General features: G+C 47.6%; 1 protein-coding gene across 1 annotated transcript in view; it reads right to left on the bottom strand.

Annotated features, from left to right (window-relative positions):
• Positions 1-23,563, bottom strand: part of AK5 (adenylate kinase 5) — a 168,733-nt gene that overhangs the window by 122,701 nt on the left and 22,469 nt on the right. The window contains exon 6 of the mRNA XM_045026032.1: positions 10,735-10,926. Within this exon, the coding sequence (XP_044881967.1) occupies positions 10,735-10,926 (192 nt within the window). The remainder of the gene's footprint in view (positions 1-10,734; positions 10,927-23,563) is intronic.

The raw sequence follows: 23,563 nt of genomic DNA, 5'->3' as shown, positions 1-23,563 counted from the left end.
ATAAAGTCTGACCCTATTCCAGCCCCTCGCGGCTGTCCCCGGGAAAGATCCCTGTATGCTTTTCCTCTGCAGCCTACAACACGTGGCTGTTAAACGACGGTCATTGTTATGCAAAGGAAAAGTCAAGCATTCACAATAGTAACATTAAAGTAATTCCCCTAATTAGATGCAGCAGTCGCCGAGCGAGATCACCCTGAGGCGGGTCTCCAGGAGAAACAGAGCGAATGCTGCGTGAATCCCTGCACAGACCAGGGCCCTATGCTGCCATGCTGGTCGAGGCGATGCTCCCATTATACCTCAGGATGGCCTGGCGCGGAAGAGTGTGCTTCCATGGAGCACCCAACAAGGCACCTCTCCCCAGGAACCTCCTGCGGAGGCTTTTCGAGTACCTCTCAGAGAGCTTCGTAGAACTGTCCCAAGAGGATTTCTGTTCGATCCCTATATGCATTGACCTTCTTTTTATATAGTTTTTATTCCTGTTTTGTTAAAAAATAAATGTTTACATGTTTATAGCACTTACCGACTGATCCTTCCCCTGATTCGGAGTCCGGGTTAACGGCCGGGGAGGGTTGGTAGGGGATCTCTGTGAGGGTGATGAAGAGATCCTGGCTGTCGGGGAAAGCAGTATTGTAATCGCTGTCGCCTGCCTCGTCCTCCACAAACCCTTCCTCATCTTCCCCATCGGCGAACATCGCCGAGAAACTGCCCCTCGACACTATCCCATCCTCAGAGTCCACGGTCACTGGTGGGGCAGTGGTGGCAGACCCACCGAGAATGGCATGCAGTGCCTCGTAGAAGCGGCATGTCTGGGGCTGGGCTCCGGAGCGTCCGTTTGCCGCTTTGATTTTTTGGTAGCCTTGTCTCAGGTCCTTGATTTTCACGCGGCACTGCGTTGCATCCCGGCTGTATCCTCTGAGTGCCATGGCTTTGGAGACCTTCTCGTAGGTCTTTGCATTCCGTTTTTTGGAGCGCAGCTCCGAAAGCACAGACTCATCGCCCCACACAGCGATCAGATCCAAGACTTCCCGGTCAGTCCATGCTGGGGCCCTCTTTCTACTCTGAGATTGCATGGACTCCTCTACTGGAGAGCTCTGCATCGCTGCCAGTGCTGCTTAGCTCGCCACGACGTCCACACAGGAAATGAGATTCAAACTGGCCAGACAGGAAAAGGAATTCAAATATTCCCGGTGCTTTTCCTGTATGGCTGATCAGAACATCTGAGCTCAGACTGCTGTCCAGAGCGTCAACAGAGTGGTGCAGTGTGGGATAGCTCCCGGAGCTAGTAAGTTCGATTTGCATCCACACCTAGCCTAATTCGACATAGCCATGTCGAATTTAGCGCTACTCCCCTCGTCGGGGTGGAGTACCGAATTCGAACTAAAGAGCCCTCTAGGTCGAATTAAATGGCTTCCTGGTGTGGACGGGTGCACGGTTAATTCGAATTAACGCTGCTAAATTCGAATTAAAGTCCTAGTGTAGACCAGGCCTTTGAAAAATTACAAATCTTTTCCACTCTGGTCTTGCCTGAGGCATCATTCCTCCAGGAATTAAGCTATTGTAATTCTATTTTATTCTGTTCACATTCTTCACTGTCCTCATCACCATAGAATCTAAGTGCCTTCCAGACTGAACGTCACGACTAGCATCTGTCACATGTGATTCTTTCTTTCTCCCTTCCTCTTCCCACAGGGAGAAGGTGTGGAAAGTTTTAGAACTCAATGTATTATATGTACATTGTTCATATTAGTGAAGTCCAGGTTGAAGTGTACCTTCCCCCTATACTTGGAGGAAAAGTGGTAAGGTTTGTGGTGGTTCTTAGATCCTGGGAGAGTTAGTTCCACAGTCTTGGACTGGATCTCAAGAAGGCTTATATCTTTCACACAGACAAGCTTTACCCTGGTGATGGCAATTAAATTTGCCAGAGGAGCAAAGTTGTCAACCACAATGCTCATCCTGATGATCTTTTAAGTACTCTGGGGCCCAGACCACTGAGTGCCTTGAATATAAAGACTAAGTCCTTGAATTGCTGCGTAGGATTGCCAACCCTCCAGGATTGTCCTGGAGTCTCCAGGAATTTAAAGATTAATTTTTAATTAAAGATTATATCATGTGATAAAACCTCCAGGAATATGTCCATCCAAAATTAGTAACCCTCTGTAAGAGTTATTCCTGAGTGCAGTTTAAATTTAAACTTTCTCGTCACATTCCCAGAGTGCAATTTTGAATGTGATCCCAGCTGAAAAGGGTGCAAACAGAATTCTATCTTGTCTAATTGCCTTTGGGCCAGAGCTCCAATGAAGGATTTGCCTTTACTGCAACGTAAGGCCCTGGACCCACAATGAACTTCATGTGGATGGACCCTTGCACTCATACAGTCCTCTTGAAGTCAATGGGGCTCTGTGCTGGGATGGGACTTCATGCAGGTGCAGGGGTCTTTCAGTGAGGAGCTCATTCCAGGATGAGGGACTACATTTGTATCAATCAGCATCAGAACAGCTAGGATTAAATTGCTTAAAAGCATGACAAAAGAATAAAGAGGGAGAGTTAAGAAAAAGGCATATTAAAATAAATCACCAAACAGAAGGGAGATCAGAAATAAGCTAAACTTTTTTTTAAAAAAAGCCAAATATGAGAAATGAAAGATTTCACAGGACGCTAAGAAAATCAGTAAGATTTTTTTGTGGAGTACATAAGAAAACTCAAGTCTGCCAGTGAGAAATATAGCAGGATCTCCAAGCAACAGCAGAGGCAACTGATGGAAAAGAGGGAGGCATTAATTTAAAAAAAAAAAAGAATCAATTATTTGCCTTAGTGTTTATACAATGAAGGATAATGGAAGGTGGCCCAAAGAGAGACAGATTTCCCAGTGGATAGAAGAAATATCATGTGAAATCAGAATCTTAGCAGGTTATGAGGGAACTAGGATGTAAGAGGACTGTTAAGACTCATTAAAAAATGGTCATCTATGTCAGAATTTGGAGGAAGGCACAAAAGAGCCAAGGATTTGAGGTGGATTTGAATACTTGTTCCCCTTGACCCAATTGTTGAGTAAGCACTGGATTAGTTACAGCATACTCTTTTTATTTGAGTTAGTATGTAAACGCCTACATCTGCTACAAAACCCCAAAAATCCTTATTAAGGTAAGTTGGCCCAAAGAGAGACAGATTTCCCAGTGGATAGAAGAAATATCATGTGAAATCAGAATCTTAGCAGGTTATGAGGGAACTAGGATGTAAGAGGACTGTTAAGACTCATTAAAAAATGGTCATCTATGTCAGAATTTGGAGGAAGGCACAAAAGAGCCAAGGATTTGAGGTGGATTTGAATACTTGTTCCCCTTGACCCAATTGTTGAGTAAGCACTGGATTAGTTACAGCATACTCTTTTTATTTGAGTTAGTATGTAAACGCCTACATCTGCTACAAAACCCCAAAAATCCTTATTAAGGTAAGTTGGCCCAAAGAGAGACAGATTTCCCAGTGGATAGAAGAAATATCATGTGAAATCAGAATCTTAGCAGGTTATGAGGGAACTAGGATGTAAGAGGACTGTTAAGACTCATTAAAAAATGGTCATCTATGTCAGAATTTGGAGGAAGGCACAAAAGAGCCAAGGATTTGAGGTGGATTTGAATACTTGTTCCCCTTGACCCAATTGTTGAGTAAGCACTGGATTAGTTACAGCATACTCTTTTTATTTGAGTTAGTATGTAAACGCCTACATCTGCTACAAAACCCCAAAAATCCTTATTAATAGAAACTCCCATACTACGATCATACCCACCCCCTTGACTGATTACAGCATTATGCATATTATACACACATTTTTACCTTGAAAATACATTTCTTTGCAGTAATTTGTTGCTACAAATTCCCTTAATCTGCAGTTCTCAGGGGAGGGAGGAAGGGACCATGAGCAGTTCTCAGGAGAGGGAGGAAGGGGCCATGACCCAGGGCATGCTTATGTAGCTGGGAAAGGAAGGGAGGAGGAGATAACACTTCTTTAGCCAAAAGGTATCCTTTAGATCCCCATATTTCTTATGCAGCTGCAAGACTTACCAATTCTTACCCCTTTCCCCTCCCTTTTCCTTGTTAACACTTTATCAAGGGAAGGAATAGTGTGTGCCTGAGCCTACTTCCTGACACTATGCCAGCACACCAGCGGTTTTCCATGTCTTTACTTAACCCTTACATATTCCAACATTATGCAGATATATTTATGTTTAAACACTGTTTGGAAAAAGTAGTGATAAAGAATTGAGAGACTGGAGAAAATCGATTGCAATATCTGTGGTAAGAAAAGATTTAAATTATTAAATTAAATAATCAGTAAACATAAAATCAGTATGTTGGACTTCAACAGTAGTAAAAGAAAAGGCAAATTATGTGAGAAAGGGGGGAATATTTGGAAAGCTCTATTAAGGATAGTCAGCATGAATCTACCCACAAATAAGAACTCTGTATTTGAAACTTGGGACAATAATTTCTAAAATGTTCATGTCAGCTCATTTTCCTGGGCCCCTGTGCTCGCTGGCTCCCTCCTATGTGATATTTAGGGAGACAAAACTGCAGAAAAAATCATGGTGTGGATGAGAGAGCCAGCTAATGTCTGCTTGGGAAAAGGGGAGATGCAAAGCAGCAACCCTATGGGAACTGCAGGAGAACTGCACTCAGGGACGGCTTTAGGCACCAGCACACCAAGCGCGTGCTTGGAGCGGCAAGCCACGGGGGGCGCTCTGCCGGTCGCTGCGAGGGCGGCAGGCAGGCTGTCTTCGGTGGCATGCCTGCGGAGGGTCCGCTGGTCCCGCGGCTTCGGCGGACCTCCTGCAGGCGTGCCGCCGAATCTGCGGGACCGGGGACCTCCCGCAGGCAAGCTGCCGAAGGCAGCCTGCCTGCCGTGCTTGGGGCGGCAAAATACCTAGAGCCGCCCCTGACTGCACTATTACTTGTGGCAAGTTAATGTGAATTCCCTTGTGTGCTCTCACACCACCACTCCATCTCATTATGGGTCATCGAGTACAAGGTCCAGCCATCAGCTGGTTGTGGGTCTGGGGAGGAGTGTGGCTGACCAGATGTCTGCAGGGTGACAGCTGTGGACCCCCCGTGTCTGATATGTTTACTTGCATCTCGCCACCACCCATCTTATGGGAAAACCACCAACTTCCATGGCTCTAGAAGCCAATTTAGTGCTCCTTGGTCTCATGGGCAGCATTTCTGTGCTGCACCACTTCAACGATGTACCTTTAAGGAGCTCGTGCAAGTTAATATAGAAAAAACATAATGGAATATGTCTGGAGGTAAAAAACAAGAAATAGGGATATATATTCATTGGTAATCTATTATCAAAACACAAGAATGCCCTGGGCTTATTAACTGGGAAAGCTACTCTCAAACTTTACCAGCAAGAAGAATAAAAACAAACAAAATACTGGGCAGCACAACCATAACTACTATAGATAAACCATAGGACAATTTTCTAGCACTGTGTGATAACACCTTGCAGCATCATAGTATCTTTCCTCTTAGAATCTGGAAATGAGTAATATAAGGAACTAGTGGGATGTGTGTAAAGCTCGAACTAAGTAGTAAAGAGTGCAGTACAGCATAACCAAAATAATATAGGCACTGGAGAAACTTTTTATTCAAATAAGGTAAAATTCAACCCTCCTATACCAAGCTTATGCATAGAGCAATAAGCAGAGGTGATTAGTGAAATTCACCCCTTTTAAATATGTGTTCAAGCCATGGGATTCCAGTGCAGTCCCTTTGAGGATGGAGTTTTGGTTTGGATGGAGGGAAAATCTACCCAGAGTTCAAGGGAAACTGAAGCTGTGGCCTCATGTCTATAGTGGACCCAGCAAGCCCCTCTACATCATAAATGAACTTCATTCATGGAGAGGAAATAATCTATATAACTTTAATAACAAGTTAGGTACATGATTTGGATCTTCTAATATTTTTACAGGCAATTTGTGAGCACTATAGATCAATGAAAGGACAACCTTGGATGGTCTCATCCTATCTAAAATTTGCTATATTGGACATGCAATGAGTAGTGATGGGTCAATATAAAATTATTTATAACAGAAATTCTAAAAGGGAAAACTAAAATAATCCCACTGACTTTTCAACTGACAGAATGAAAGACACAAAATCTTGGAAGTGCATTATTAGTGGTAATATCATACCACAGGAGTAGTCAATGGGTGATCTGCGGGCCAGATACTTTTGAATGGACCCCAAAATCACAGAATCATAGGAATGGAAGTGATCTCAAGAGGTCATCTAGTCCAGTTCCCTGCACTCATGGCAGGACTAAGGGTACGTCCATACTACCCGCCCGGGTCGGCGGGTAGCGATCGACTTCTCGGAGTTCGATATATCGCATCTCATCTAGACGCGATATATCGAACTCCGAATGCGCTCCCGTCGACTCCGGAACTCCACCACCTCGAACGGCGGTGGCGGAGTCGACGAGGGAGCCGCGGACTTCGATCCAGTGCCATGAGGATGGGTAAGTACTTCGAACTAAGGTACTTCGAGTTCAGCTACGCTATTCGCGTAGCTGAACTTCCTTACCTTAGTTCGAACCCCGCCCCCCTAGTGTAGACCAGGCCTTAGTATTATCTAGACCACTCCTGACAGGTGTTTGGAGATTTTTAGGAGCAGGTTAGACAATGACGGAGATTCCACAACCTCCCTAGGCAATTTATTCCAGTGCTTAACCACCCTGACAGAAAGTTTTTCCTAATGTCCAACCTAAACCGCCCTTGCTGCAATCTAAGCCCATTGCTTCTTGTCCTATCCTCAGAAGTTGAGAGGAATTTTTCTCCCTCCGCCTTGTAACAACCTTTTATGCACTTAAAAACTGTTATCCAGTGGTGCCAGAAATGGGGGATCAGGGGGGGCCATAGCCTTCCCACTTTTTGCTGAGGTGGACCCCGTCCCCTTTCCCTTCTCTCCCCCCAAGGCCCCATCCCCCCGTCCAGGCCACCATGGAGCCCTGCTGAGGAGCCCGGGCAGTTATGGGAGCCACGTGGACCCTACATCTACCCATGGTGTGGGAGGAGCTGAGAGAAGCCCCCAGCCAGTGTCCCTGCCCCCCAAGCTCCCCACCCAGACCAGGGCAGGTGGAGAGTCCACCACTCCACACCAGCTCACCACATGGCTCTCCCCAACCTGGCTCTGGCCTAGGGGTGGGGTCTCGGAGCCGCAGACCAGCCATGATAAGAGCTGCGTGGGCAGCTGTGGGAAGCCACAGACTCTTCACCTGCTCTGGGCAGGGGGCTGCTCTCGGCGGGCCCTCCGTATCAGGGGCGGCTCCAGGCCCCAGCACGCCAAGCACGTGCTTGGGGCGGCATGCCGCAGGGGGCGTTCTGCCAGTCGCCGGGAGGGCGGCAGGCAGGCAGCCAGCCTTCGGCGGCTTGCCTGCGGAGGGTCTGCTGGTCCCACGGCTCTGATGGACCTCCCGCAGGCGTGCCTGCGGAGGGTCCGCTGGTCCCGCGGCTTCGGTGGAGCCGCAGGACCAGCGGACCCTCCGCAGGCATGCCAGCGGGAGGTCCACCAAAGCCGCGGGACCAGCAGACCCTCCGCAGGCACGCCTGCGGGAGGTCCACTGAAGCTGTGGGACCGGTGACTGGCAGAGAGCCCCCCGCGGCATGCTGCCATGCTTGGGGCGGCGAAATGTCTAGAGCTGCCCCTGCTCCGTATCATGGGCAGGTGGATGGTCCGCTGCGGTTCAACACAGCTATTATGATGTCCCCTCTCAATCTTCTCTTTTTTCAGACTAAACAGACCTTTCATCATTTTTGTTGCTCTTCTCTGGACGTTCTTTAATTTGTCAACATCTTTCCTGAAATGTGGCATCCAGAACTGGACATCATACTCCAGTTGAGGCCTAATCAGTGTGGAGTAGAGCAGAAGAATTACTTCTTGTGTCTTGCTTAGAACATTCCTGTTAATACATCCCAGAATGAAATTTGCTCTTTTTTGAAACAGTGTTACACTGTTGACTCATATTTAGCTTGTGATCCCACTATGACCCCCAGATCCCTTCTGCAGTACTCCTTCCTAGGCAGTCATTTCCCATTTTGTATGTGTGCAATTGATTGTTTCTTCCTAAGTGGATACTTTGCATTTGTCCTTATTGAATTTCATCCTATTTACTTCAGACCATTTCTCCAGTTTGTCTGGATCAATTTGAATTTTGATCCTATCCTCCAAAGCACTTGCAGTCCTTCCCAACTTGGTATCATCCACAAACTTTATAAGTGTATTCTCTATGCCATTATTTAAATCATTCATGAAGATATTGAACAGAACTGGATCCAGAACTGATTCCTCCAGGACCTCACTTGATATGCCCTTCCAGCTTGATGGTGAACCACTGATAACTACTCTCTGGGGATGGTTTTCCAACCAGTTATGCACCCACCTTATAGTCACTCCATCTAGGCTGCATTTCCCTAGTTTATGAGAAGGTCATGTGAGACAGTATCTCAAACCTTACTACAAGATATACCACTTCCCCCACTATCCACAGGGCTTATTACTCCATCAAAGAAAGCTATTAGGTTGGTTTGACATGATTTGTTTTTGACAAATCCATGCTGACTGTAACTTATCACCTTATTATATTTTCGGTATTTGCAAACTGCTTAATTATTTGTTCCATTATCTTTCCAGGTACAGAAGTTAAGCTGACTGGTCTGTAATTCCCCACGTTGTCCTTTTTTTAGCTTGTTCTTTCTCTATTTTAACCTCTGATCTACCTAATTTTCACTGGCATTCAAAATGTTTGTCCATTCGCTACTAACCTTTTGATGAAAACTGAAAGAAAAAAGTCATTTAGCACTTCTGCCATTTCCATATTTTCTGTTATTGTTTTTCTCCCCTCATTGAGGAATGGGCCTACCCTGTCCTTGGTCTTCCTCTTGTTTTTAATGTTTTTGTAGAATGTTTTCTTGTTACCCTTTATGTCTCTAGCTCATTTAATTTTGTTTTGTGCCTTGTCCTTTTCTAATCTTTCTACATACTTGTATTATTTGTTTATATTCATTCTTTGTAAATTTGACCTAGTTTCCACTTTTTGTAGGACTCTTTTGAGTTTCAGATCCATTGAAGATCTCCTGGTTAAGACAGGGTAGTCTCTTGCCATACTTCCTATCTTTCCTACACAGTGGTATTGTTTGCTCTTGTGCTCATAATAATGTCTCTTTGAAAAACTCTCAACTCTCTTGAACTGTTTTCCCCTTAGAGTTGCTTCCCATGTGATCTTATATACCAACTCCCTGAGTTTGCTAAAGACTGCCTTTTTGAAATCCATTATCTTTATTGTGCTGTTTTCCCTCCTACCATGCCTTAGAATCTTGAACTCTACCATTTCATGATCACTTTCACCTAAGTGGCCTTCCACTTTCAAATTCTCAACCAGTTCCTCCCTATCTGTCAAAATCAAATCTAGAACAGCTTCTCCCCTAGTAGCTTTCTCCATCTTCTGAAATAAAAAGTGGTCTCCAATACATCTTTTTATTTTTAATCCCATGTTTTCATTTACTTATCATTACTGTTGTTGTTTTATTGTATTCTCTGGAGTCTGAACCTTGACTATACCTTGGTCCAAATTTTTTGGTCCTTGACAAAAAAATAATTGACTATCCTTGTCATACCATGTCTAGTTTGCAATTTAAGGACATTTTTGACATTTTTTAATCTGATTAATAAAGACAAGGGGTACCGGGTCCTGGGAAGGACAAGGGAGCTGGTGGCAGTGGGACACCGGCCTGTAGAGGGCGCTCTGTGCTGGAAAGAGCTAATTCCCTGAGACGACCAGCAGGAGGCGCTGCAGTGGTGAGTCCTGCACCATCACAGTATCCTTTTATAGTGACTAGAGTTATTCATCTTAAAGCTCATCTGTTTTCATACTCAGGATCTGCATTGTTATTCAATTCCTCTGTTAGATCTACTGACATTTCACCAAGTAAAAAATAAATTAATCATCCCCTTGTTAAAGCTGTCATAATCTTACTTGTGGTGATGCAGGTGATAAGCTTGAAATAAGTTTGCAGTACTTTATAACCCTGCTTGCACTAATTAAACCTTCTGGCTGCACTTACGTAACTTGTTTAGCGTGCAAAGATGGATTCTCTTTTCCAGCATATTGCAGAGATCACTATTCATACTGATTTGCAAAAAGTACCAATTTATGCCAGACCTTCCTGGCCTCCAAAGTTTTAAAAATTATCATTTATATAACACCATAAATGTATGTGGTACATTATAAACAGGATGTGACTTGTCTGAAGAGCTTACACTTTAATGGCCAAATCTTCTACTGGTGTAAATTAATATTGCTCATTGAATTCAGAAGATCTATGCTGGTTTACTCCAGCTGAGTAATCCACAATCAATGGAATCAAATATAATTTCTCTGACATTTTCAAGACAAAGAATCCCAAAGGTGTTCGCAACGCATAACACTATAACCTTGAAACAGTAATTAAAGCTTTATAGTTTTTTGTTTCCTTGGATGAAATTCAAGGCCCTAAGAACAATTTCTGCCCTAATTTTAGCATGCTCACTCTAATAATCAGAGCAGAATTTGACTCAGACTCACTATTATAAAGCACTATTATAAAGCAAAGAGAATGCAGAGTACCAGGTATAAGCTCTTGAGTTCAACTACTGCCATACATTTGTTTATCAGGTGCATATATTGATGGCTAAATGACTTACTGTGATGATTAGCCCCTTTTCCTGGAAATATTTGACCAGTGGAACAGCATTCTGCTTGAAATTAATTAATCGTCTTTGAGTGGCTTTGAGGTTATCATCAGGTCTCCCTTGCTGTTCAGCACGTTTCAATAACCTTTCTTTCAGCCGCTGATTGGAACAGGCCAGAAACACCACCAAATCTGGAGTGCAGATCTGTAGTGAGGATTATCCAAAAAAACTGTGATTTAGTAAACCATCCAGAACAGCTATAAACAACAGTAACCTTTTCATGTAAGTCTTAAATATGCTATCCTTGCATATATTATTTCTGAGCAGCTTGCTGACTTTGACAAACTCAGTAATTCTCAGTTGACTTTGCAGGCTACTTTATATATAGACATGTTTGTCATGTTTTTATTCCTAAAAGGTTTCAGTACATTGTAACTAAAATTTAGATCTTTAAAAAATCAAAATATAAGTATCCCATATTCCACAGGAAACCCCTGTGTAGTTTCCAAAAGTAAGTAATGTATTCAATAAGATGGCATTTAAAATCCAAATGTCACTATACAGTTTACTAGGATGCAGAGCCAGAAGACAGGATATCTGATTTCTGTTCCCAGATCCACTATAATCTTCCTCTGCAACTTAAGGACAGTCTTTTATTTTTCCATGGCTCAGTTTCCTTATAGTAAAATGATGATAGTATCATCCAGTTATTCTTGATTCAGAATATTCTTTTTTTCTCATCTTTCTTTTGTCTGTACATCAGCATATTTCCATCTCAAGATGTTTCCTAACCCTGACTTGACTATTGCAATCAGTTTTCCATAAATCTTTTCCTGTTCCTTAAGTCCTCATGCACTAAAGTTTACAGAGTGCAGAATTCTATAGCCAGATGATTCAGCTGCAGCTGGATGTGAGACCATATCAACCCCATGGTTCCTCAAATTCTAGCCATCTGTAGCAGGGTGAATCCCTGCTCCTGGTCTGAAGGGGTTTAAAAGCGGCCTGGCAGGGCTTGAGAGCGGTGGCTCTAAAAGCTGGGCTGATTGGGGAAGTGGCTGCAGCTGGGCCACACCCCAATCAGGCCACAGCTGGCCCCTATAAAAGGCCAGGGAGGCCAGGGACAGACAGTCTCTCTCTGCCTTCAGAGAGAGAAGGGCCTAGCTGCAGGGAGCTTGAGACTGGATACCTGAGTGAAGCAGGGCTAGGGAAAGGCTGGGGAGCTCCAGCCTGGAAAGCCCCAGGCTGCAGCCTAGCATTGGGCTAACAGGTACTGGGGGTTGCAGAGGGCAGCCCAGGGGTAGGCCAAAGCAGCAGGTCCAAACCCTCCTTGCCAGTGATGAGTAGGCTGATACTGCAGTCTGCCCCAGGATGTGGGGCTAGACAATGAATGGCAGTAGCCATATACTGAAGCGAGGTGGGGATAGAAGGTGGGGATTCCTTGGGGAAGGGAAACCCAGAGAGAAAGGGGTTACTGCTAGGGGGCAGCACCCCATGTAAGAGGGCACCGGGTCCAGTGAGGGACACGGGGGCCAGAGGACAGGCGGATCACCGGCCTGCAGAGGGCGCGCCAGCTCTGGACTGAGCTAATTCCTGGAGTCACCAGCAGGAGGCGCCACGGGGGTGAGTCCCAGCCCGTCTACACCATCTCACAATTCAATGTAAATTGTCCTTATGATTTTCAAAACTCTTCATGGACTTTTAGTTACTTCTGTTATCAACCAGAAGTTTCTCAAGTGAGAGAGATGCTCACAGAATAAGTAAGACCAGCAGAGCCATGATAACCACTCATAGAAAAGCTCCTGAAAGTTCTCATGAAACAGAAGTCTTCAGAGCCCACTGTTCATTGCTTTATTCCATACGATAAATACAGTGGGGAAAAATGTCAAAAGCACATAAGTGGCTTAGATGCTGACTCCTACTGAAAGTTGATGGGACTTAGGCTCCTAAACCACTTAGGTGCTTTTGAAAATGTTACCTGATATTCTTGGTGTTCCCCCAGCCTACAACACCCATTCTCCTCAGTTTACTGATTCTCATTGGACTGTGAATCCAAAGCATCATGCTCAGCAACCCTACTTAAGCTGTGCTATTTCACAAGACTGACTGGACTCCTGCCTTGATTCAAGCCCTTGTTCAGTTGTTCTGCTCCATCTGTCTTGAACTTTCTCCTCTTTCTGTAACAAAGCAAGTTGCGTCTCTTTAAATCTTTCTTTTTCTCTTTAGCCTTTCAGAGTGTGTGATGTTTCTGACTGTTAAGAAAGCTGGATAAAAATAAACTCTATTATACAGTGCAGATTTCCATCTGACTACAGATTACAAAAGGGTTGTGTGCATTCCCACATGCATTTATTTCTGATGTCCCTAAAATTCATTGCTAAAATTTAAATTTCTCTGTATTGTGTGTGTAAAATATATGATAATATAATAGTTAATGGTCAAGAGTGCAAGGTACACAGATTATTTCCCATAAAGTTACCTATGTATAAATTGACTTTGTCTGCACTATCTAAATAAGGTAATGTTTAGTAACATTAAAGGGGTATCGTTAAGAATTTGCATGCATTTTACTTATTAAAATGTGGACAGAGAATGATTTACATACCTAAAGTAACATGTTTATTAGTATAATCATTCATAAGTAAGCTACTGTAGTCATTAACACTTTATCTAAGGTAGCACCTTCCATCTCAGAATTGTGAAGTGCTTAGGCTGACAAACCCATATGAGGTTCAGTACAGAAGTTGTGTCACTCTTTTACAGGTGGGTTTTGTGGAGAGGACAAGAAACAAATTTTGAAAAGTGGCCTCTAGTTATGCATGCTTCCGTTTTGTGTGTCCAACTGTAAACATCTTTGACCTGTTTTTTCAGGGATGCTGAGCTCCTGCAACCCCAAATGAAGTCAATGGAAGCAACAGCGGCTCACCATAAAAAAAAATTAAAACATTTCACAATTTGGGCCCATCAATGGCACAGAACCTAGGAAGTACAAAAGGGGAAACTTTGACTAGATAATAGGAACATATTTAGGACTATTAATAACAGTAAGATAGAAACAAAAATCTCAAGGGAGACTGAGGTATCACCAGCACTACAGTGGATTAAACTAGTTGATGATTGGAAAAGTTTAAAGATAATGAAATCATTCTTTGTGCCATGGGGTTGACAGGTGGGGGATTGGAACTGAATGACTAAATACAGTCAAATCTAATGATCGTTTGGTACAGACTGATCTCTGTTGAAGTGATGAGAGCTATTCTGAATGCAAATCAATTAGCAATATTAGTTTTGGTCATTTTTAACAGCATTTTTCCATTAGCTTATGGAATAATATGTATTTATAATTTTAAAACTCTTTGACATAGCTGAGTCAGGTAGAAAACTGCCAATCCTCTCCCTACATCCCAACTCCAACAAAATAAAATAAAATTTCATATTGTTTCAAGCTATTTTAATTGTGTAGTTAACTAGGTTCTTCTGTCCCTTCCACATACCCGATAATCACAAGCCAAATTAATTGTGACAGCTGACTTAAAAAAACATCATTACTCCCAACACGTCCTATGTAAAGTTAATTTCTGTGTTAGACTTCTGTGCAACAGCATTCTGGTAAAAACAGCTATGTTAAATTCAGGTGGTTGTTGTTAAGCAGGGGTATGAAGAAGAACCAGAAGTTGTGGGGTTTTAATGGGCATATAGTAGTAAACAAACCCAATTTACAACATGAGATTTACTCACCATTGGAGTAAAAGTACTATGTATTTCAAAGTGTTCCAAGTCATTGAACCGTATGGCTATAGAATGCATGGTGGAAAGGTAGTGTCACCTAGTGGGGTGAGCATATTAGTGGTACCCAGGACCTCCACTGTTCTAATCCTGGCTCTGCCACCATCTTGTACTTGCTAACCAACCTTATGCAAGTCACCTAAGGCCTGATCCAGTTTCCACTGAGAATAGCAGAGGGCCAGTATGGACAGAGACAATATAGTATTTTGGACAAGTAAATAAAATTGTGGCTAACTTTTAACTTACACAGCATATCTCCTGATGGCCACCTGTCCTGGCAGAAGTGAAGAAAGGTGGGCAGAAGTCAATAGCCTCCCCATATTGGCACCGGTTTTCCCCCTCTTTCGGTACTCCAATCCACAGCATCCTAATGTAGCCGGGGCTTATCAAGGCCTGCAGCTGTTCTAAGGCCTAGCCATGTCCGTAACCCCATGCTTTCCGCTACATGAGGACACCATCAGGGCTGCTCAAGTGCAGTGACTGCAATATTCTGCCCTAACCTCATGTACAGCATAAAATCACACAGAGTGAGCAACAAGAAACAGATTCCCCAGGAAACCAATAGCTCCCAAGGAAAAATGGGGAGAGGGTAGGACTGTGTAGTGGCATAGAGGGCAAAGCAGGAAGATGCCTTCTGCCTGGCGCCACCTTTTATGATCAGCACCTGTTCTTCCCCCTCCCCCCACACTCACTAGTCAATCTCAGTGCTTAAAAGAAACACTAGATTGACCAATGGCAACTCTCCTAACAAAGGAGAGCTGCCCATAGGCTGGCAAATGCTGTGGCACCACCACACAAACTGGGCTGATTGTGAGGGGCCAGGTCCCTTTAGAGTCAATGGAAAGACACATTCTGGGTCTTAGTTTTCTCTTCCAAGTTTTAAAATTAGGATAAAAAGAGGGTATATCACAGTAAGTGCTGTGAGGAAGAATTAATTGTTTTCACATTGCTTTTTAAAATGTAAAGCACTATAAAAGTGCTAAGTATTGTTATGGTTAATGTTTTTTTTACTAACAACAGTAATAGTGTAGTAAGCTTCATGCTGTTAACACCAGAAACCCAGTAGCTGAAGCTGTTTATCCTGAAGCCTTGGCTTTTATGCTTGGAAACACATCATATCCACCCAGAGAAAATGTCAGTCCAAATAGTAGTTTAAAATTCTTAACACGTGAAACCTATTGTCAAATCAAGCTATTCTCTAAAAGGTTTCTTAAAAGGAAATAGTGATTCAAGGTTATATTAGATGTTAACATATGTGGTGGGCCTACACAATAGATTCTAATTTTTGTGACGGCTGTGTTAATATCCCTCATCGGTAGAGTACAAATGTTCAGTCAGAAAGCAGTTGAAAAACTGTGCTACAAAATTTATGTTTATTAGCATTTCTCCCTGGTGTTTAGATGCAAAAAGTGTGTTGCTCACAAAAAGATAACCTCTCTCTTACATGCAGATATAATTTGTATGGGAAAAGTGCAAAACACTCCAAATATTAGTGATGACTGCATTTATTTTCTTCATGAAGCCCTGTGTTTCCTGTTTACCACTTAACCTCAGCTGCAGCTATATCTTCAAGAGTATGCATCAGCTATGGCTTCAAGGGTGTGCATACGAAGTAGGGATGTGACAAATTACTGGGGACACAGAGATGTGTGGGAATAATTCACTGGTGATAGATATAGGTCCCTTTTATAAAAATTAGTATGGAAAATGTTTTTGCAATAAAGGTTTTTTCAAAAGTGGTTATAATTCAGTTGAAAATCAGCCTGCTGTTAAGATGCATTCAAAAGTACATTGCTTTGAATTTCCTAACTAGGGAAAAGACGGTTACTCACCGTAGTAACTGTTGTTCTTCGAGATGTGTTGCTCCTATCCATTCCAGTTAGGTGTGCGCGCCGTGCGTGCACGGCTCTCCGGAACATTTTTACCCTAGCAACTCCGGCAGGCCGGCTGGGCGCCCCCTGGAGTGGCGCCGCTATGGCGCCTGTTATATACCCCAGCCGGCCCGTCCGCTCCTCAGTTCCTTCTTGCTGGCTACTCCGACAGTGGGGAAGGAGGGCGGGTCTGGAATGGATAGGAGCAACACATCTCGAAGAACAACAGTTACTACGGTGAGTAACCGTCTTTTCTTCTTCGAGTGATTGCTCCTATGCATTCCAGTTAGGTGATTCCCAAGCCTTACCTAGGCGGTGGGGTCGGAGTGAGACATGGCAGAGTGCAAGACTGCAGAGCCGAAGGCTGCATCGTCTCTGGATTGCTGCACCAACGCGTAGTGGGAAGCGAAGGTGTGGACAGAAGACCAGGTGGCCGCTCTACAGATGTCCTGGATGGGGACATGGGCCAGGAAGGCGGCCGACGAGGCGTGCGCTCTCGTCGAGTGAGCGGTGAGGCGGCATGGTGGCACGCGAGCAAGCTCGTAGCATGTCCGAATACATGACGTAACCCAGGAGGAAATCCGCTGCGAGGAGACCGGCTCGCCCTTCATGCGGTCGGCGACTGCTATAAACAGCTGGGTCGAATGCCGGAAGTGCTTCGTCCGCTCGATGTAAAAGGCAAGGGCCCTGCGGACGTCCAGGGTGTGAAGCTGTTGCTTCTGAGGGGAGGCGTGCGGCTTCGGGAAGAAGACCGGGAGGAAGATCTCCTGGTTGAGGTGGAAGGCCGACACCACCTTAGGGAGGAAGGCCGGGTGTGGTCGAAGCTGCACCTTGCCTCCGTGGAAGACGGTGTATGGTGGACCAACCGTTAGAGCACGGAGCTCAGAGACTCGTCTTGCAGATGTAATAGCGACGAGGAAGGCTGTCTTCCAGGAGAGGTAGAGCAGAGAGCACGTGGCCATAGGCTCGAAGGGCGGTCCCATAAGCTTGGCCAGAACAAGGTTCAAATCCCAGGTCGGGGCAGGACGCCACACCGGCGGGTACAAGTGGTCCAGGCCTTTAAGGAAGCGGGAAACCATCTGGTTGGAGAAGATGGACCGACCTCCCATGGATGGACGAAAGGCGGACACTGCTGCCAGGTGCACCTTCAAGGAGGAGATCGCAAGACCTTGCTCCTTAAGGTACCAGAGGTAGTCCAGGATGGTAGGGATAGGGACTACGAAGGGATTGAGGCCTTGTTGATCACACCAGAGCGCGAATCGCTTCCATTTCGCAAGGTAGATGGAGCGAGTGGAAGGCTTTCTGCTCTCTAGCAGGACTTGCTGTACTGCCGCCGAACAGTCCCTCTCTGCGTGGGTCAACCACGCAGGTACCAAGCTGTAAGATGGAGGGACTGTAGGTTCGGATGTCGGAGTCTGCCGAAGTCCTGTGTGATGAGGTCCGGCCACAACGGAAGGGGGATGGGATCCCGAACGGAGAGCTCGAGCAGCAGGGTGTACCAATGCTGCCTCGGCCAGGCCGGAGCTACGAGTATGACGTGGGCTCTGTCCCTCCGAAGCTTCAGTAGCACGCGCTGCACGAGCGGGAACGAAGGGAAGGCGTAGAGGAGGTGATCCGTCCAGGAGTAAAGGAAGGTGTCTGACAGGGAGCCTGGCGAGCGACCCTGGTATGAGCAAAACAGGTGGCACTTCCTGTTCTCCTTGGAGGCGAATAGGTCTATCTGGGGAAACCCCCACCTGCGGAAGATTGTGTGTACGACATCTGGATGGAGGGACCACTCGTGGGAGAGGAAAGACCTGCTGAGATGGTCGGCCAGCGTGTTCTGCACTCCCGGAAGAAAGGACACTTCCAGGTGAATTGAGTGGGTCACGCAGAAGTCCCACAGGAGCATCGCTTCCTTGCAGAGTGGGGAGGAACGGGCTCCGCCCTGCTTGTTCACATAAAACATCGCGGTCGTGTTGTCCATGAGCACCGCTACGCATTGGCCTTGCAGACGGGCGTGGAAGGCGTGACACGCCAAGCGAATTGCCCGCAGCTCCCTGACGTTGATGTGCAGGGAGAGCTCCTAGGGTGACCAGAGGCCCTGGGTGTGAAGGTCGCCCAGGTGGGCCCCCCATCCCAGCGCCGAGGCATCCGTTGTCAGAGTCAGGGACGGACGAGTAGGGCGGAACGGGACTCCTGCACACACGACCTCTGGGTCCAGCCACCAGCGGAGCGAGGCGAGGGTGGGCTTCGTGACCGTGACTACCGTGTCTATGGAGTCGCAGTGCGGGCGGTACACTGACGCCAGCCAGGATTGAAACGGACAAAGACGCAGTCTCGCGTAGGCAGTGACAAACGTGCATGATGCCATGTGGCCAAGAAGGCGTAGGGAGGACCGAACCGTCGTAGTGGGAAAGGCGTGCAGGTCTCGGATGATGGAGACCATCGTTTGGTGTCGAGCGCGAGGGAGGCAGGCTCTTCCCACCGTGGAATCGAGGACCGCTCCGATAAATTCCACTCTCTGCGATGGAGTCAGTGAGGACTTCTCGGCATTGACGAGAAGGCCCAGCGCCCGAAACAAGGAGAGTATCTCGGCAATTTGGTCTGTTACCAATCGTTGGGATGGCCCGCGAACCAGCAAGTCGTCGAGGTAGGGGTAGACATGAACTCGACGACGGCAGAGGTCTGCAGCCACCACCGCCATGCACTTGGTGAATACCCTCGGCGCGGTGGATAAGCCGAAGGGTAGTACCGCAAACTGGTAGTGTGCGCTGTTGACCATGAAACGTAAATAGCGTCGATGAGGAGGGTAGATCGCAATGTGGAAGTACGCATCCTTCATGTCGAGGGCGGCAAACCAGTCTCCCGGATCCAGGGAGGGAATGATGGTCCCCAAGGTTACCATATGAAATTTGAGCTTGACCATGTACTTGTTGAGCTCCCAGAGGTCCAGTATGGGTCTGAGGCCTCCCTTCGCCTTGGGGATGAGGAAATAACGGGAATAGAATCCCCTGCCCCGCCTGTCGTGCGGCACCTCCTCTATGGCACCCATCCTCAACAGCATCTCGACCTCTTGCAAGAGGCATTGCTCGTGAGAGGCGTCCCTGAAGAGGGACGGGGAAGGTGGATGGGAAGGAGGGGGTGAAATAAACTGAAGGCGGTAACCATACTGGATAGTATGGAGTACCCAGCTGTCCGATGTTATTCGGGACCATGCTGGGAGGAAGCGGGAAAGGCGGTTGCAAAACAAAGGGGTTGGATCCTGGAAAGAGGCTGGTGGGCCATCCTCGGGCGTCCCATCAAAACTGTTGCTTAGGCCCTTGCGTGGCCTTGGACGACGCCTGGGCCTGGTTACGCCTGCTGCCTGAAGGTCTACGGCGGTTGAGGCCGTTGCGCCGGCTATTATAGGGCCTTGACCTGGCCTGGGTAAAAGGCCGGAAGGACTGCTGTTGGCGGAAGGAGCGCCTCTGGGTAGCTGGTGTGTGCATACCCAGAGTGCGGATAGCTACACGACCGTCCTTCAGGGTCTGTATCCTCGAGTCCGTTTTCTCTGAGAACAGGCCGTGAGTCTCAAAGGGCAGGTCTTGTAGGGTATACTGCACCTCCGGCGGCAAGGTGGAGGACTGCAGCCAGGAGTTACTCCAGAGGCCAAGGTTCGGGCCCCTGAATCCGCCGAATCCAGAGCAGCCTGGATGGAAGAGCGGGAGGCTTTCCTGCCCTCTTCGACCAGAGCCGAAAACTTTTGGCGGGAAGCCGTTGGGATCAGCTCCGAGTATTTCGTGAGGGACACGAAAATGTCAAAGGCGTACCGAGCTAGGAGGGCCAGCTGGTTTGCAATGCGCAGCTGGAGACCCCCCGCCGAATACACCTTGCGGCCCAACAAGTCCATGCGCCTGGCGTCCTTCGACTTCGGCGCTGGGGCTGGCTGTCCGTGCCGCTCACGGTCGTTAACAGACTGGACGACCAGTGAGTCCGGAGCGGGGTGGGTGTACAGATACTCGTATCCTGTGGGGGGGGACCGAGTATTTACGTTCAACGCCCCTTGCAGTAGGGGGGACGGACGCCGGCGACTGCCAGATGGTCGTGGCATTTTTCTGAATTGTTTTGATAAACGGCAGGGCCACCCGCATCGGGGCCTCCGCGCCGATGACGTTGGTCACCGGGTCTTCATCTTCCGGGACCTCCGCCACCGGGAGGTCAATGGCCTTTGCCACCCTGCGGAGAAGGTCTTGGTGGGCCCGCAGGTCAATCGGGGGAGGGTCCGCCGTAGCGGCGCCCGCCACCGCCTCATCCGGAGAGGAAGATGAAGACAGAGTCTGTACCACCACCTCTGCCAGAGGCTGCTCAGGGGCTTGGGAGGTTGATGGAAGCACTGCGGGATCCGACGACGGTAAGGTCTCCCCCGGTGGTGTTGGGGGAGGCCTGCTCACCGTGGCCTCTGGTATCCTGCGTTCAGCACCCACTGGGCGCTGGGACAAGGGGAGCCCTTGGGACTCATGGCAGGCCCAGGGGACCCAAAAACCCCACTGTTGGTGTCCAAGGTCCTGGCTCTGGGTGGCAGCCTGGAGATCTGTCCCGCTGCCCGCCTGGGAGGCGACGGATGGCTGACGCGAAGGCCACGGGGGGGCAGAGGCGCTGATGGAGTGCGCCGTGGAAGGAGGCAGCTTGTCCCCGGACGGTGCCGAGGATCGGTGCCGGCCGTCACAGTGCCAGGATGGAGATCTGGACCGTCGACCACTTCGGTACCGGGAGCCTGAGCGTGACCTCGATCGTCGGTGGCGAGAGCGACTTCGGGAGTCGCGACGTCGAGATCGGTACCGGGAACTGGATCTCCGACGGTACCGTCGGTCTGGTGACCGGGACCGTGAGCGGCGCCGGGAGTGCGACCGGTACCGCGAGACTGAGCGGTACCGGGACTGCGACCGGTGTCGGGACGGGGAGCGGTACCGAGACTGGGATCGGTGCCGGGATCGGGATCGACGTGACGGCGACCGTTGCCTGGATCGGGACCGGGTCCGAGGCTTGGAGCGTCGTCCATCTCTTCCGTCAGAGGTCGGGGGCCGCATCATTGCCGGCTTGCCCAACGATTTAACAGCCCGCACCGGCGGTGCCGGGGGCCGGAAGCTCGGTGCCTCTACGAGCTGAATAAGCTCTCTCGCCGTCACGAATGTTTCAGACATGGACGGGAGATGCAGCTCTACCGCGATCTGCACCGGGGAGCAGGGAGGTACCGGACTCGACGGCTCTTGAGGTGCCGGAGTCAACGGAACCGTGCACGGCTTGTGCACTACCACAGCCGGTGCCGGAGGTGCCGGAGGTGGCTGGGTAAGCTGTCCCAAAGCTGTAGGTTTAGGAGCCGGGTGCGCCGTCTTCCGCTTCCTCTGGGGGGAGAGGGAACGGTGCCGGGACTTCGGTGCCGTCTGCATCCCTTTAGGAGCGTCGGTACCGGGACGGCTCGGTGCCGCTGGTGCGCTGCGCGCCGAGGACGGTTTCGGCGGCGCCGGGGACGGAGCGGGGGGCTGAAGTGCCGCCTCTGTAAGGAGCTGTTTAAGGCGAGAGTCTCGCTCCTTTCTCGTGCGCGGCTTGAATGCCGTGCAAATCGGGCACTTATCTGTCCTGTGCGATTCCCCGAGGCAGCGCAGGCAGGAGTCGTGCGGGTTGCCTATGGGCATATGCCGCTGGCAAGCTGCACAGGGCTTAAAGCCCGGTGCCTTGGGCATGAGCCCGCACCGGTTGTGGAAGAAGAGGGGCTAACCCCTCTAATTCCCTACTATACTATACTACAACAACTATAACAACTATAACAACTAACTTATTCAACTAACTATATACACTAAAGATATGGAGAAACGCTAGGGCTGTGGAGGTGAGAGAGCACTCCACTGTTCCAACTGGCCGTCATAGGCGGTAAGAAGGAACTGAGGAGCGGACGGGCCAGCTGGGGTATATAACAGGTGCCATAGCGGCGCCACTCCAGGGGGTGCCCAGCCGGCCCGCCGGAGTTGCTAGGGTAAAAATGTTCCGGAGAGCCGTGCACGCGCGGCGCGCACACCTAACTGGAATGCATAGGAGCAATCACTCGAAGAAGAACAGATTGTATTCTGAGGATTAGCATGCAGAAGTGATCCTCCACATGCAGATCTCTCCAGCCCTGCACAGAAAGAAAAATCCATCATCTCCATACCAGTGTTTCCCCTAATACTCTTCTTTTGGGACTCAAGGGTAGCTTTCTGTAGATCCAGCAATCTGTGCACAGGCAAGGAGCAGGAGGAATGCAGATACAGTCAGGAGTCCATTGTTCTTGTTATCTCATAGCTTTACACTCACTACCCATCTTTAAAAGTCATAGGTGAGTAGACACCAACTGTCTGGCTCCAAGGAATGGGACCCTCAGGCAGTAGGAAGGGAGAGGACTTCCATATGGTTAGTCCTGTATCCCTTGGGGAACTGCAAAAGTTGTGAGTCACACCCCATTGCCCATCATAGGGAGATAAGCCCCACTCTCCATTCCTCTGAGGAATACAAAGGAAATCCCAGAAGGGAACTATGGCTGAAAAGACTAAATAAATTTTCTGTTTCCTATTTTAATAGATTCATAGATCCTGAGGCCAGAAGGGGACCATTGTGATCATCTAGTCTGATCTCCTGTATAGCACAAGCCATAGAACTTCCCCAGAATAATTCATAGGGCATATCTTTTAGAAAAACATATCTAAAAATTGTCAATGAGGGAAAATCCAATGTGACTCTTGGTAAATTGTTCCACTGGTTAATTGGTCTCACTGTTAAAAATTCACACCTTATTTCTAGTTTAGTTTCAGCTTCCAACCATTGGATTGTGTTACATTTTTCTCTGCTAGATTGAAGAGCCCATTATTAAATATTTATTCCACATGTAGGTAATATATAATCAAGTCACCCCTTAATCTTCTCTTTTGTTAAGTTAAATAGACTGTGCTCCTTGAGTCTATTGCTAAGGCATGTTTTCTAATCCTGTAATCATTCTCATGGCTCTTCTCTGAACTCTCTCCAATTTATCAACGTCCTGCGCCTCTCTCCCATGAAGCTGAAAAAAATATATGAAGTGTCTTGGCTCCCAAAGCAGCTGGCATAGTAAAAAAAAAAAACTTAAAAGACTGAAGAAAATGTAGTTAAAAATGGATGTGAAAGTTAAGGTGGGGGAGGGGGGTTAATTTATTACGAGG

Source organism: Mauremys mutica, chromosome 8, assembly GCF_020497125.1.
Source record: "Mauremys mutica isolate MM-2020 ecotype Southern chromosome 8, ASM2049712v1, whole genome shotgun sequence".
Classification (NCBI taxonomy): domain Eukaryota; kingdom Metazoa; phylum Chordata; order Testudines; family Geoemydidae; genus Mauremys; species Mauremys mutica.
This window is presented reverse-complemented; position numbering and strand designations above follow the sequence as displayed.